Source organism: Oryzias melastigma, linkage group LG15 (assembly GCF_002922805.2).
Source record: "Oryzias melastigma strain HK-1 linkage group LG15, ASM292280v2, whole genome shotgun sequence".
NCBI classification, from domain to species: Eukaryota; Metazoa; Chordata; class Actinopteri; order Beloniformes; family Adrianichthyidae; genus Oryzias; species Oryzias melastigma.
This window is the reverse complement of record NC_050526.1, coordinates 2,916,602-2,930,783: the sequence shown is the minus strand read 5'-3', so window position 1 is coordinate 2,930,783 and position 14,182 is coordinate 2,916,602. Positions and strand designations below refer to the sequence as shown.

The 14,182-nt window shown below is 36.5% G+C and overlaps 1 protein-coding gene across 10 annotated transcripts in view; it reads left to right on the top strand.

The window, feature by feature from the left end:
- The window catches only part of cep170aa (centrosomal protein 170Aa), a 44,982-nt gene that overhangs the window by 15,093 nt on the left and 15,707 nt on the right, over positions 1-14,182 (top strand). For all 10 annotated transcript variants that reach the window (XM_024296780.2, XM_024296788.2, XM_024296779.2 and 7 more), the window contains exons 4-10: positions 1,808-1,897; positions 3,883-3,961; positions 4,072-4,130; positions 4,247-4,472; positions 6,352-6,489; positions 10,347-10,517; positions 10,618-10,920. In XM_024296780.2, the coding sequence (XP_024152548.1) occupies positions 1,808-1,897; positions 3,883-3,961; positions 4,072-4,130; positions 4,247-4,472; positions 6,352-6,489; positions 10,347-10,517; positions 10,618-10,920 (1,066 nt within the window). The remainder of the gene's footprint in view (positions 1-1,807; positions 1,898-3,882; positions 3,962-4,071; positions 4,131-4,246; positions 4,473-6,351; positions 6,490-10,346; positions 10,518-10,617; positions 10,921-14,182) is intronic.

Sequence of the window (14,182 nt, the reverse complement as noted above, 5' to 3'; positions counted from 1 at the left end):
ATTTGACTAGTTTAGAGAATCTGTTCTTTAAGGATTAATAGTTTCTGACCCCATTTAATCAGGATTAATGAGACTAATGGGACTGTCACTAATGTTGAGGCTCATCTCTTCACTGCAACCCTTTATTATCTTCTTTTTCCCCCCAACAACATAAGGTTGTTCCTTTAAAACAAGGAGGGAGTGAGTAATAGAAAGAAGTCATATGAGAAGTGTTATGAGAATCAGTTCCCAGAAGCCGAGTCGAAGTTAACCGATAAACCCGGACGGCATGCTTTTGAAAAATGTTATTATCAGTGCCATTGCATTCCACGTATTCAACCATCTCTGTTGTTAGAGAGGCTAATTAAATTCACATTTCTTTTGATTCAAGGATAAAGTCACTCACATTTTGTTCTAAAAATGGCTTATCTCAAAAACAGTTGAAGGGTCAGTATCTGCGAGCTGCAGAAAATCAATACCTTCTATCTTTGTTCCGTCTTTGTTCCTCTTTTGTCTGTTGGTGCTTTAATGTATGTGTGTGTGAATCTGAAATACTAGAAAAGCGTCCAGTTTTCAAGTATTCTTAGTTTAATAAATGACAAAGTTTTGGTAACACTGCATTCTGGAGGAAGCGTTGAACAAACAAAACGTCTTCAGGTCAACAGGGATGTATAAATCTACATAGTTTATCATCTATGTGCACCTCAGCCATCAATTTATAAATTTAATTAATCTAAATTTAATAAATGGTAATTAGGTAATCCTCACTTTTTAAAAAAAAGCTATTTTATTTCTCTTTTTTTGTTCTTTTTCCCCTCAAGTCCTCAATAGTCTTGCACTGCTGGATTTTGTTATTTTAGTTTAGGGTTGGTCCTTGGTAGTCTTAGTTTGCGGGCTTTGTTTATTTGTTTTCTTTAGGTAGTTTTGGTTTGGCAGCCATTATCACGGAGCTGCTGACTCTGACGGTCTCCATGACTTATTTTATGTTTGGTCAAGGAGCCACCATGGAGAGATAAAAGACCCACATGTGGATCTGGAGCCAGAGGTTGCAGACTCCTGGTTTAGAGCTTAAAACGCAAAAAAAAAAAAGTATGAAAAGTTTAAAAAATTAGTATTTTTTGAGCGAAATCTGTGCGGGCAGTCAATGTTATTGGTTTTTTATTTACTATTTATTACTTTAATATTAAGTTTTTTTACCATGGGTTGATTTGAAGCATGAATGTTGTATGCAGGAGACACTTTTTAATTTCATTGTACCTGAGACAATGACAAAGATATTTATCTATCTATTTAGTACATCCTTCCGGCCAATGATTTTCAGCCACCATCTTGTCTGCCACTAGGCCCCCTCAAAAAAACCCCAATGTTCTGTCTTCATCATATTCTCACCATCAACCGCATTGGACAGGGCCAGTGGGACGGCAGCTCGAGGGCAGGAGAGTGGTTTCAGGATAGAAGTCTGGAATCATCTGACCATCAGACGGTTTTGGGGACCTTGAAGACCCTCCTACCAATCAATTATCGCACTGCTGCCTTCCTGCCACCCACTTGTCACTGGACTGCCACTCCGTGACCTCCAAATGTAACTGACTGATGTCAACTTTTAAAGGAAAAATCATCCTTTTTTTTAAAAAACCTCTGTGGTCGCCACATGTTGTGTAAGAATGCGACTCCTCCCGATGACAAATGGCGGTCTGTGGTGGCATGAGATGTGATTATTGTCTCAAAGTTTTATATAAGGAAAAATGTGTTTTCCTTCTAAAATGTCCAGTCGTTTACAGTGACATAAGACTCTAGATCACAGCTGTTTATGTTTTTTCCCCTGAAGTCTCGGAGTGTGGATAAGCAGCATGCAGTCATCAACTATGAAGCTGGAACTGATGAGCATAAAGTCAAAGACCTGGGCAGCCTCAATGGGGTGAGTTCAAATGGCAAAACTGCTTTCTGGTGTAAAGATATGTCTAGGTAAAGTAGAGAAAAGAAGAAACAATGAGCTCATGCACCCAGCTAAAAATGTAAAAGAAATGTATTAGAAATATCACAGTAATGTGTAGTGATTAGTTGTAAGTCACCAGATTCACATCCTCTCTGGCTCCTACACAGGAAGGCAGAGTCACTTCCTGCTTTGTCATTATCCTTTCAGCTCGGTTTGCTTATTTCAGACCGAGTTCTCTCCTGCTGAGTCAATAATACCGAACAGTCTGGAGGGTGTTTCCTTGTGCAACAAAACCATTTTACGGCTGCTATCATGTTATTTATTTATTCTTTCAGTTGGAAGAATTTAAATGAGGGAAAAACAGTGATAAACAAAACTCAAAATAAAACAAAAGGTAAAATGTTCACAAATGCATCAGAAAAAAGGCAAACTTGGTTACAACTTAAATCTAATGTCACGAAAAATCATTAATCAATGACCACAAAAAAGGAAACCTAAATAAATTGTAACAAACACTCATACAGAAACAAAACAAAATAAAAAAAATAAATTAGTGTAAAAATAAGTGCCGTCAATTGATTAAAAAAATTAATCAGATTAATCACAATGTTATACGAGGTAAATTTTATATGACAATATGCAGATTTTGTGCAAAAAAAACCCATAGAGAAAATGTTTTCTTCATTTTTATTGTCTGAAATGTTTAAAGTTAGGAAGTATTAACCCACAAGTATAATTTGTGTGGACAAAACTACATCAACAGTGAGATAAGCAGAACTCTAAAGACTTTTATTTCTGCAGAATTACTCCAACAAAACAAAGATGCTGACATCCAGCCATAAGAAATAAACATTGTGTTTCATACTTGATTCTGATTGGCTGCTGGGTTTGGATTCATACCTCAAAAAAAAGTTCTGGACAAAAACAAACTTTCTTTTTCAAAGGGATGCTTTATTTAACCTATCGTGACGATCAGTATATATCGCTTTCTTTTCACGCTGCAGTCAATGCTGCTTCTGGCTCATTGATGCGTTGTCTTGTTACCGTGACAACGGGTCGCATTATGTCTCAAATAGTCCGCCTTTTGTAAAAAAGCAATCTAAACTTAAAAATTAACAATAATGAAGTTATAAAAATCAATTGAATATTTATTTATTTTGTAAGTGACCATGTTATAATCAGGATAATGCCAGACGAAGTGACAATTATCGGAACTTAATGCACACCGTGGAAGCCTGAACCAGCGGAAGATGGTTGCTTCACAGAGTGTAATTATTAGTGTTAATAAATATTAATGCATTAATTATTATTATTTTTTATTTAATCTTTATTTTACCAGGAAATCCCATTGATATTAGATTTATTTTTCAAGGGAGAGATAGACTGAAAGGCGTCAACACAAGAAAATAAAATACAGTTAAACAATTATAATAGAAATAAAATACAATTATAATAAAATACAATTAATTTAACAGTATGACAATAACTAAAAGGTTAATCAAGGGTGGTGCAGTCAGGTCAAGAGTGACATTTGCATATTTCTTTTAATGTGTTAACATTCAAAGCCCAGTAAAAACAAATAGATATACATATTTAATGTAATTTTTTGTTATATTTTTTTCCTTTAAAATATTAAACATCGTGAAAACTAAAAACCTATGTTTTTACCACAAAAATGTATCTTTTTCCAAATAAAATAATGTAAAGTCTTATAGTAATAATGGCTATAACCAAAGAAGATATCTGTCATCATGTATTATTTCTAATTTTATTAAATCCATTACTTGTTAATGTTATTATTGTACGTGTTGTATGACTGAGGTACAACATTTATTATCAAACATCTCAAAATGTTCCAGAGTTCTTAATTATATTGTTCTACACGTCACGTACGAGTCATGTGGTTTTATTTGAGAAAGTATTTCTTTTGTTGCATTTAAAGTTTCTTATGACCTTTTTGTCTGCAGACTTTCGTAAACGACGTTCGCATTCAGGAGCAGATGTACATCACACTGAAACTTGAGGACAAGCTGAGATTTGGATATGATATCCTTCACTTTTTATGTTTTTTTAACTTTATGAACGTTCTCATTTAACCTATGTTGTAAATGAATAAAACATATCCTGTTTATGTTTCCTTAATGTCTTTGTTTTACATACCAACCTGTTTACGGTGGTGAGAGGAGAGCTCACCGTGCCTGAGGAGGCTTTAAAGGCAAGAACAAACATCCTTTGTCTCATCCTGTCCAGATGAATGCTGTTCCACACAGATCTGTTTGGTGATTTACATCTCTTCTCACCTTGTGTTTTCCATTCTATATCTCACTTTAGCATGAAAAGTTCACCAGTGGCCTCCAGTTTAGCAAGAAACCAGCCAACGGGGAAACCACTTCTAACACAACCTCTCGCAAGTCTCCGTCTAAAACCCCCACAAAGACTCAGAAGCCCCCCTCCAGCTCCGTGTCGGGGGAAAACCGGGCAGCAGATGGGATCACCTCCTCCAGGGAACCACCAGCCAAACATGTGGACTCGGAGAAAGGAGAGGACAAAATAGCAGGTAGAATTATTTTGACATTTAGTTTATTTTAAATCTACCTTTTTTTTTAAAGATTTTTTAGAAATGACCAACCAATTATTTCCTAAAGTTATTGTAATTTTTACTTTTTCTGCACCTTATCGGTAATCTTTCATTCAAAAACAAAGCAGTAAAGTTTATCTGTGACCAGCAGGCGGTGAGAGGGATTTATTCACCAGAATGTTTGATCATAGGCGGCTTAGGACTGTTGGTTTGTACAACAGTTTACATCACTGTCAGTGGTGTTAGCAGATGTCCTGGATAATCCTTTCAAATTCAAAAAAAGAGATAGACTTTTTGTAATCAGAAACACAGTAAGAGCGCCACCTAGTGCTGACAGGTCAGAACTCCCATCAGCTTTTGTCGCTCTTTTGTCCAAAGGGCTTTCCCTGATTTTATTGTTCATTGCTCGTCTGTTTTAACATGTTTTAATCAGGATCAGGATATGGTTTGACATGTAAAGAACTCATAACATTTTTTAAAGGGGCCATGCCAGGATTTTACTATATCCATGTAAATGATCATATATTACCTTTGGAACACTAAAAAACAAATTATTTATGAAATATTAGTTTTTGTTATTAACTACTTTTATACCCGGACGTAAAACGACTCGATCGCTGAGGCTCCGCCTTTGGCTCCCTGAAGGTTCCACCCACTTCATGATGTCCACGTGTCACCCTCGGAAAAATGAGAGGACATTTTTAATTTTTTTATTTTTTTATATTGATGTAGGCCCACAAACAGTGCAGCTCAGGCGTTTATCACCAAAATTGGATACAGACATAGTGGTGATGACTAATTTGTTCATTTTGTGGGAAATTCGGTCAAAAAAACACATCACCAGATGAACATTTCAGGATTTATTGAAATGATGACATATAATCTCTGTACCAAAAATCCTCTTAGCTTCCATGCTTTGGTTCTTTATAGTGAGGAATGAACAGTATATTACACAAAAACTCAAAAAGTAGATTTTTCATGGTGTAGCCAGTTTAAAAGTTGTGAATTTTGTCATCTTAATATTATCAATTTATTCAACTTTACGTCAACGTTTTATTCTTGCTTTAAATTTACCAGACAAAGTAGATTAGAACCGTTTTGTGTCAGCTTTATGCCAAAAAACTTTAGTAAACAAGCTTTTATTGTAAATATTTTGTGGTAAAAAGAGGACAAACTAGGCTAACACACGAACACAAGTCAATTTACTTTGATAAATAACTTATAATTTTGTTTAACACTAGACAAAACTTCGCTAATTCACTTTAAATGTAGAAAATTCATTTAAACACAATTTTATTGAAAATCTGTTTATTTTTCAAGCTTTCACCTTTTGTTTGGTTGGAGAAGAATTGTCGTATAACTAGTTATTCAAACTTTTTGTAATACAAACTAAATAAAAGGAGTTTTTTGTAAATGAGAAATGACTAAAATTACTTTCAAATATGCAAATATTTAACCTTAAGGTATTATGTTAGGGGGTAGGATTAAACACGTTTTCCTTCTCCATTCTAATCTGAACAACATAATGAGGTCATTTATTTTAATTCATAAAAAATATAAAACATTTATTTTGTTGTTTTCTATGTATTGTTTGAAATAAATAAATACAAATAAAAAATAAAAAACTAAAAAAGTTAAGCAAAATGTAATGTCCACACATGTGTAGGCAAGGTTTTAAGTAGTATAACTTGGTTCAATTGATCAAAATGTCCTTTTCTGTAAATATTGATCCTTTTTAAAAAATAAAAACTGCCCTAATAAGGTTTAGAATATTCACTCAACTCGAGAAAACTGCAATGAAATATATATTTGCTGCCATATGGTTTAAATGTTTTTGTGCATTTGTTTGTGTCTGGAGATGTGACGGCGCTGCCTCGTGGGACTCCGTTGTACGGCCAGCCGTCCTGGTGGGGAGACGGAGACGCAGACGATGAAAACTCCTTCAAACAGGAATCCAAGTCCTGTTCGTCCAAAAAACAGGACAGCTTCATTTCAGGTAAGATACTGTTTCCACTTCCACTAGACCAAAGGTCTGCAACATGTATAATATACATATATATAATAATAATGAATTAAATATCCGATCATTATCGGGGGAAAACGTCCGATTTTGATCGAGTCATCAACCAGGTGATCGGTTCGCGACATCCCAACTATCAACCCTTTTTTAAACATACAAAAGCAAATAAAAACTGGTTTCTGCAGTTGGAACACTAAAAAAACTGCTTATAACATGGAGGTTTCTGTTCTAGTTCATGGTCGCCCCCAATGTAAGACAATCATTGATTTAATCTGCTCTCTGTACGATAAACAACCAATGCAGATTATCTCTAGATGGCATCCAGAGATAAAATAGTCCTGGTTTGAAGCTTACAGTATGAGTGTATATTTACATTGTTATTTTTATTGAGTCAAAGTGTGAATAATGTGTTAGAAAAAGAGGTTGATGATCCTAAAATCTATATGAGTTTTGTGCTATCTGAGAGCATCAACAGGGTTTCTGTGCAGCGCCGGTTTGCCATCTATGTGAATAGTGACCCAATGACTGAGGGGGGCGGGGGTCTTACGAACTCATAATGGATAGTCGGAGTAACGGGATTAGAGACTACACCAATAGAAGCACAGCTCATTGATGCAAAATCAGTCTGGAGTACCGGACCAGTGTGGTTAAAAGGAGTGGGGGAGGTTGATCATGCAGAACTGACGGAGGGTCCTCAAGAGTCTTTGACCACATCTGGATGATTATTCTAGAAAAAATAGAACTATTTCGTTTGACTTTTGTCTAGTATTCAATTTTTTTGCAAAGTACCTTTTAGTGAAATGGAAAGACGTTTTTTATGGTTGAATTGAAAGCTTTTAAAGGTTTGATCGAATGGGATTGGCTACTTCAATCATGGATGTGGGTGAGTTTGATGCAGTTTTTGTGGAGCAGAGCATCAGGGCTGTTGTGAGTAAACAAAATCCGTTTTTTGAAACCATGTGACCTTTCCCCTAAAATTTCCCTTCCTCACATCAGATAAGACAGTTAAGAGGAAGTGAAAGAAGAAGAGGAAAAAAAGAAGGGAGGGTTTTTTTTCGGTTTGGTGAACCTTCCTCTCTTTCTCAGTGAAAAGGCAGTGTTGTCACAGCCCCCAGCCCCCTCCATATGTATTGTCAGTAAAGCCGATTGGGTTACGCCATTGCGCCAGCTCCCCCCTTTTTCCTCCCAAGTCACACACAGCGGCGCGCACACAGATCATCTGAACAGACTTCCCACTGTGAGCGCTGCCGCAGCCGTTAGCTTACCACTCATGGCTTGTAAGTATTGCTCTCCAATCCATGTACTTTGGCTAATGCAAGTGGTAAAGAGCTCTGAGCCAAACGTCTGGATCCGGCCTTCACTTACTGTACACGAGGCTCTATTAAACGCCACTCAATCAATTCAGTTTCGTCTGAGAAGTTGAAGGAACTCTTGTCTTTTTGTTAAAGATGCCCTCACGTTCATGACAAATACTTGTGTTTATCGATACAGACATTTCTCAAGATATAAATCAACTTTAGTGCTGTTTGTAGCATTTTTAGTGCTATCATACGGTTAATTTTTTGTGTGATTAATTAATCGTGACCTGTAATTAATTCATCTAATTAATCGACTTAAATCATGATTTTTTAAAACCTAACAATTGCTGTCAAAAGCATAATTTTGAGGTACTTTCTTCAAGTTTGTGACATTGTGGCTGTACCTTTATTATTTATTATTTTTTTTTATTAAAAGACTTCCAACCTTTTCTTTGACATCACTGAGGGGTAATTTTCTTTTTTTCCAAATCCTAAACAAATAAGAAAAAAAATTGTTTAATTCACTACAACAAAAACAGTAGGAACACTTCTGAGCAATCCCAAAAATATTGAACATAAATGTTTAATAATACCATTAATTGTTGAAATACCTTGTTCCAAAATTTACCACAACAGCAAGACAGCAGAAAAGTGATTTCCTTTAACCTCTTTGAGTGAATTTGATCATTTTAAAGACTGAGATGAAGCAGAAAAGAAATAAACAGAACCTTAGAAGGAAGGAATAAAACGCTGCAGAAAAATTGAACTATTTCAACTTTAGACTTATTTTTTTTAAAATAAACTTTTGCCTTATCATCTGGACAAACAAAAGCACTAAGAGGGAACTTTCCCTCTAAAATTATGTTTTAGTTTTACTTCTCATGACGATCACTTCTCTCAAGAAGGAGCTAGAGCGGAGCACCGTTCTTTCGCATGGAAGCTGTTACCGTGACAATGCAACACACCACATATTAAACAGTCAGTTTTTGTTAAAAAACTGTTTAAACTTGAAAATATTACAGGACTAAACTTCTAGTAATTTGTTTAATATTTATATTTTTCATTTTCCATATCCATTTTACACGACCATGTTATTAGCGGGATAAAATGCTCTTCCAAGTTTGCATTACATGGAAGTAACTTTCCGACGCAAAAATTAGATAAACGCGATAAAAAAAAACGCACTAAAATGTCTGATTAAAAACTAGATTCACGCGATAATTTGAAGGCCTTAAGCATTTTACCAAAAGTTCTAAGAACACATTTTTATGATTAATGAAAAGTTGTTTTTTTTTATAAAAGAAAAACTTTTTTTTAATTTTAGATGCTTAATTATGAATACATTTTTACGATCAAATGCATTTTCATTTGTAAAAGGATTACTTTAGCAGTAAACTGCAACACAAAAGGTTTGATTGCCACCTGGGCTGGGCAATAAAGTGATAATTATAACTTTTTCTCGATAGGAAATGAGTATATCGCAATAGACTTTTATTTTGAAGGGTCCGAAATTAACACTCTTTTGGCGAGTAAAAGTAGTCACTGCATGCTACTTTTTAAAATAAAAAACCTGATATGTTTAGCTGAGGTGATGATATTTCAAATCCTTGTATTATTTGCACAGTTTAAATAAGGACGTGTTCTTTCCCAAATGTCTTAATAGCTTTTACTTGCATATGTATAGATTATGTATATGTATACTTCGAAATTTTATGTCTGCTTTCCTATCATTTAATCTTTATTTTTCAAAGCAAGCAATATATTTTATCAGCATATATTTGTCCTGAATTATCCTGACATTTCTTCTAAACTGGGTTTTTTTTGTTGATGTTGATCACCATATGTTCCTCCATTATCTCCCCAGCAAGAAGCAGATGGCCTCTGTCATTCCTAAAAGTATCATTTATCATGTTTAGACCAGACAGATCTGCTGTTTGTTAATTTAAATGATGAAAAATAAAGGCTTGATGTAAGCAATGTAAAGCTTTAAGAAGCGGCACAGGGATTCGTTGTTTAAAGTGTCAGGAAAAATAGAAATATATGAAAATGTTCACATAAATACTGCTTACTTAAGAGCTGGGATGTAGCACACTGATTGGATTTTTGCATGTCTTGGTGAAAAAAATTCTGGTTTCATCAGTATCTGCTCTTGAGTTGTGTGGGGGATAGAAAAGTGTCTATTGTGTTATTTCTCTTCTATTGTTTTTATTTTTTCTTGCTGAGCTTTTGAGCAAAAATGTGTATTAAGAAACTTGAAACTGTTGTGCACTTTAAAAATGATTTCCTCATTTGTTGCTATTCAATTACATGTTAAGTGAAAAAATAAAATCAGAAAAAAGAAAGTTGTCAGTTTTTTTCATAATAACTAAAAATGTACTCTATTGTGATATATATCGTTATCGCGATATAAAATAATACATATCATGATATAGATTTTTGTACATATTGCCCAGCACTAGTCCTAGCTTTCATCCTTCAGTGTGAGAGATTTTAGAATCAAAATTTTGATCAAAAGTGTGTGTTTTCTCACATTAGAGGGCAAAGACGCACATCGAGGAGGAAAAGAGGATCTTCATGCATCCACGGCCCACGTTTCCAGTTATTTTGAGATTCCTAACAAGGACGGTCACATGGCCAATAATGGCATCCATGAGATTCCCACCAAGGACACAGACAGTGCAGCCGCTAACAGCCACGCTGCTGCAGGTAGAAAGACATTCATTAACAAAACATTGCTTTGACATGTCTACTTTTTTAATCAAATATTACTTTCTCTACTAAAACAAAAATGTCTCTGTCTCCTCAGCCGCACAGGGTCACGCCTCCTTCACTATAGAGTTTGACAACACCTCTCCAGGGAAAGTCACCATTAAAGACCACGTGTCAAAGTTCACTTCAGACCACCATAGATCACGCTCCAAGAGGAGTGGAGCGGGGAGTGGAGGAGCAAGAGACCTCAGCACGCTGCAAGCCGCCATGGTGGCCTCAGAGACCAAGGTGGCTGATTGGCTGGCTCATAACGACCCCACGCTCGTCCGTGGAGACTCCACGGAGGATGACAGCAAGAGCATCAAGAGTGACGTCCCCGTCCATCTGAAGAGACTCAAAGGTAAGGCCTGTTTGTTTTTAGACTTCTCTGATTGTGCTTATCTCTTACAAGAATTCAGTTTACTTTTTGAATAGTAAAAAAAAACGTTTCTCCTTGATTTTTATGTGATTGTTAGGGCTGCCACAAGCAATTATTTTAATAGTCGACTGGTTATTTTTTTGATGAGTCAACTAATCGGTTCATGCGTAAACTGAATGTAAAATACTCTTCTTAACATGCTAACTAAAAATAAAGACAATTAAGATGGTAGTTTATTAAACCTTTAATATATCATGTAGCTTCTTTCCTTCATTACTTTCTGGCATTAAAACAAGAATTAAAGTCAACATTTTTTTTAATCTAAAAACATGTTCCCAGTAGTGTTTTAATTATTATTTTGAAGTTTTTAACCAAAAATCCCACAACCTAAATGTCCTAAAAACCAATTTTTCATGTTGATCTGAAGCCTCTGTTTCCAAAATCTCCTCTGAGGGGGCGTGGCTTTTGAACCTGAGCTGAGTAGCTCCGCCCTGTCTGATCATGATAGCTCTGTGTCTCACTAGGGTAAATCTTCACCGCTTTTACGTAAAAATATCCAGCAATATCGGTAGGGATGTAACGATTTAGTCAAGCCACGATTCGATTCACAGTTTTAAAGTCACGATTTTTATTTTTTTTCTCAACACAATGAATTAAAGGTATTTTAAGAATGTTTTCTGTTTGCCCCGTACATCAAGCTGTTTGTTTTCCTGCTAACAGAAAGTGCGCGCACTGAATGTTCAACTCTGTTCAACATTTTCACGCACAATCGCAGCAGCTCAGCACTGTGACCAATCAGGGACTCGTATTTGGGAGTGGCTCGTGGATAGCGTCCGCTTCAAAGCACGGAAGTTCCAAACATGATCATGAAAGAGAAATGAATCATTGCGGTTTGTGCCCGGTTGGATTAATGCGACACCCAGACAGATATTAAAGAAACAGAGTCGTGAAAACACCGCAAGCAAATCGACTATTAAATTATTCGTCAACTATTTTAATCGTCGCCATAGTTGTGACTAATCGACTAATCGTGGCAGCCCTAGTGATTATTGAGGCTTAATTCAGTTGAAGGCAATTTAGAAATGAGTTGAGGTGAGTTGGAGGTCATCAGCTGATGAAAACAGAAAAAAAGGGAAGACAGAAACATTTATCACAGGGTGTCGGTACCATCAACACGCTTGTCAACCTGCTGACGGATTGCTTCTCCTAATGGAGGATCGTGTTATTACCTGATTGACTGGCTAACCTTTTGACTGGGAGAGGCTGCTGAATTAAAGGAAAGCCAAAGCATGAAGTAGAAGAACTGATCCACCCATTCTCAGGTTTCTTTGATTTTTTTTTTTTCAATGGGGATTTTGCATTAATACTGAGTTAATTTGTGACTTTTTTGATTTTAGAAGCAGATGTAACATATTTTTTATAAGCAGAAAGTGAATAAAAAGTACTGACAGCAGTAGCTGCACAGGTTTGAGGAGGAAGGCTTGTTCTTTGGACTGCAGTGAGGGACTGGCAAAAGGAGAGAGAGCGCAGTCTTTGGTTGATTGTTGTTATAGTAACAGTGATGCAGATGTCAGCAGGGGAGCTCAGAAGAGCACGGTTGCGCTGTGGACACCTTTTTTTTCCCGTCAGCATGTGCTAGCGCTGCAGGGGCGTGTGGTGCTATCCTGGTTAAGGTGTGTGGATTTTTTAAGATCTGCATCGAGCGGTGCAGCATGTGCAGAGAGAAAGCATGCAAGATTGGGCGTGTCCCTGGCAGAGGAAGCAATAGTGGATGTTGCATCTAAATATGTATGTATTTCATTTATGTGTTTCCTTTAAAGATCAGATTGAAGTATTGTCAGTAATTAATCAATCAAATTACAAATATTTGGGGCTTCTGTTGTTGCAGCTCCTGTGAAGGACAGTCAGCAAGGCATCTTTGTGTTTTGTTGTGCATTTGAGTGCAAAAGCAGAGCTCTGCTGTGACTCATGGTGGGGCAAGCGGGGACAGAGCGCCGGACTATGACAGACACCTCTGTTCTCCTCTGGTCCTGCCAAGGGCTGCTTTGTGCCGGGTACGTAGCACCAGAGAGCTGCCCTCCTCTCCCTGCTGATCTGTCGATCCACTTCATCTGCAGGCTGGAACTTCCTTTTGTCTTTTCTTTATGCTTCTTATAATGCACATAAAGGGAAATCTATGCCTCATTGAAATGCATGCAGCATTTAAAGTAAGTTCTGCTTTGGGTTGTGGTACAGATGGGAAAATGTATGCAAAAATGTGTTATTTATGTTTTCAAGCTTTGCTTAAAGGGCAAAAAAGGTGCTTATGTGCTTCATGTTGTCATGTTGAAGAACTTTCATGCACAGCATGTTAGTGTATATCTGTTACTGTCTATATAAATGCACCTGAAAGGAAATACTCTGTGATTCTTAAATGTAAAATTGTGTAGAAATTTCCCAAAAACCTAGAAATAAGCCAACACCAGAGGACCAGGCTGAATCAAAGTTGAGTTATAAAGTGTAAAATCACCAAAAGGCATTAGTACATGTGACTTTTTCTTTAGTAAATTTAAGTATTTTCAGAATTTTAATGAGATAGTTTGACTTGTTTCATTTTCACTGTAAATTCTGATAAAAATTGTTTATTTTGGGGTTTTAACATGTTCTTGTGGCATAACATACAAAGAAGAAAAAAAGGAGGACTGGAGAGCATTTCTTTTTTCTAGCTTTAAAATGTTTTCGCATATTAAGACTTTTGTATATAAATATGAGTGAATAAACAGAAAAGGTGTATTTTTAATCCAAATGTTTTTCATTCAAACTGAATGACTCAAAGGGCAATACAACCTTTTTTTGTTGTTATTTTTCACTTCATTCTTCATCCCCCTTTCTCCTTTCACCTCCCCTCTTTTAACCCCACCTCCTGTCACATTCACACTTGCATCCCTCTTCTCTGAGCCCGCCTCCTCGTCTTCCTGCTCCCTCCCCCTCCGCTGGCAGTGAAGTAGGGAGGGCCAGTCGTTGTTGTGTGGGTGGCATGTCTGGATGAGTGTGGCACAGCCGTGTCACCGTGAGGAGACCGGCTGATTCACTTCTGAATGTAAGGCGACGGTAACGTGTTGTGGGAACCATCAGATTTGTCTGAGTGGTTTAGGGTTCATCCGGCTGTTGTGGTTTGTCAAACATGTGTTTTGTAGGATTTTCAGAAGATGTGCTGTCTGCTGTGTATATTTTTATATGAAATGACTCGCATCAGTGCGTATCT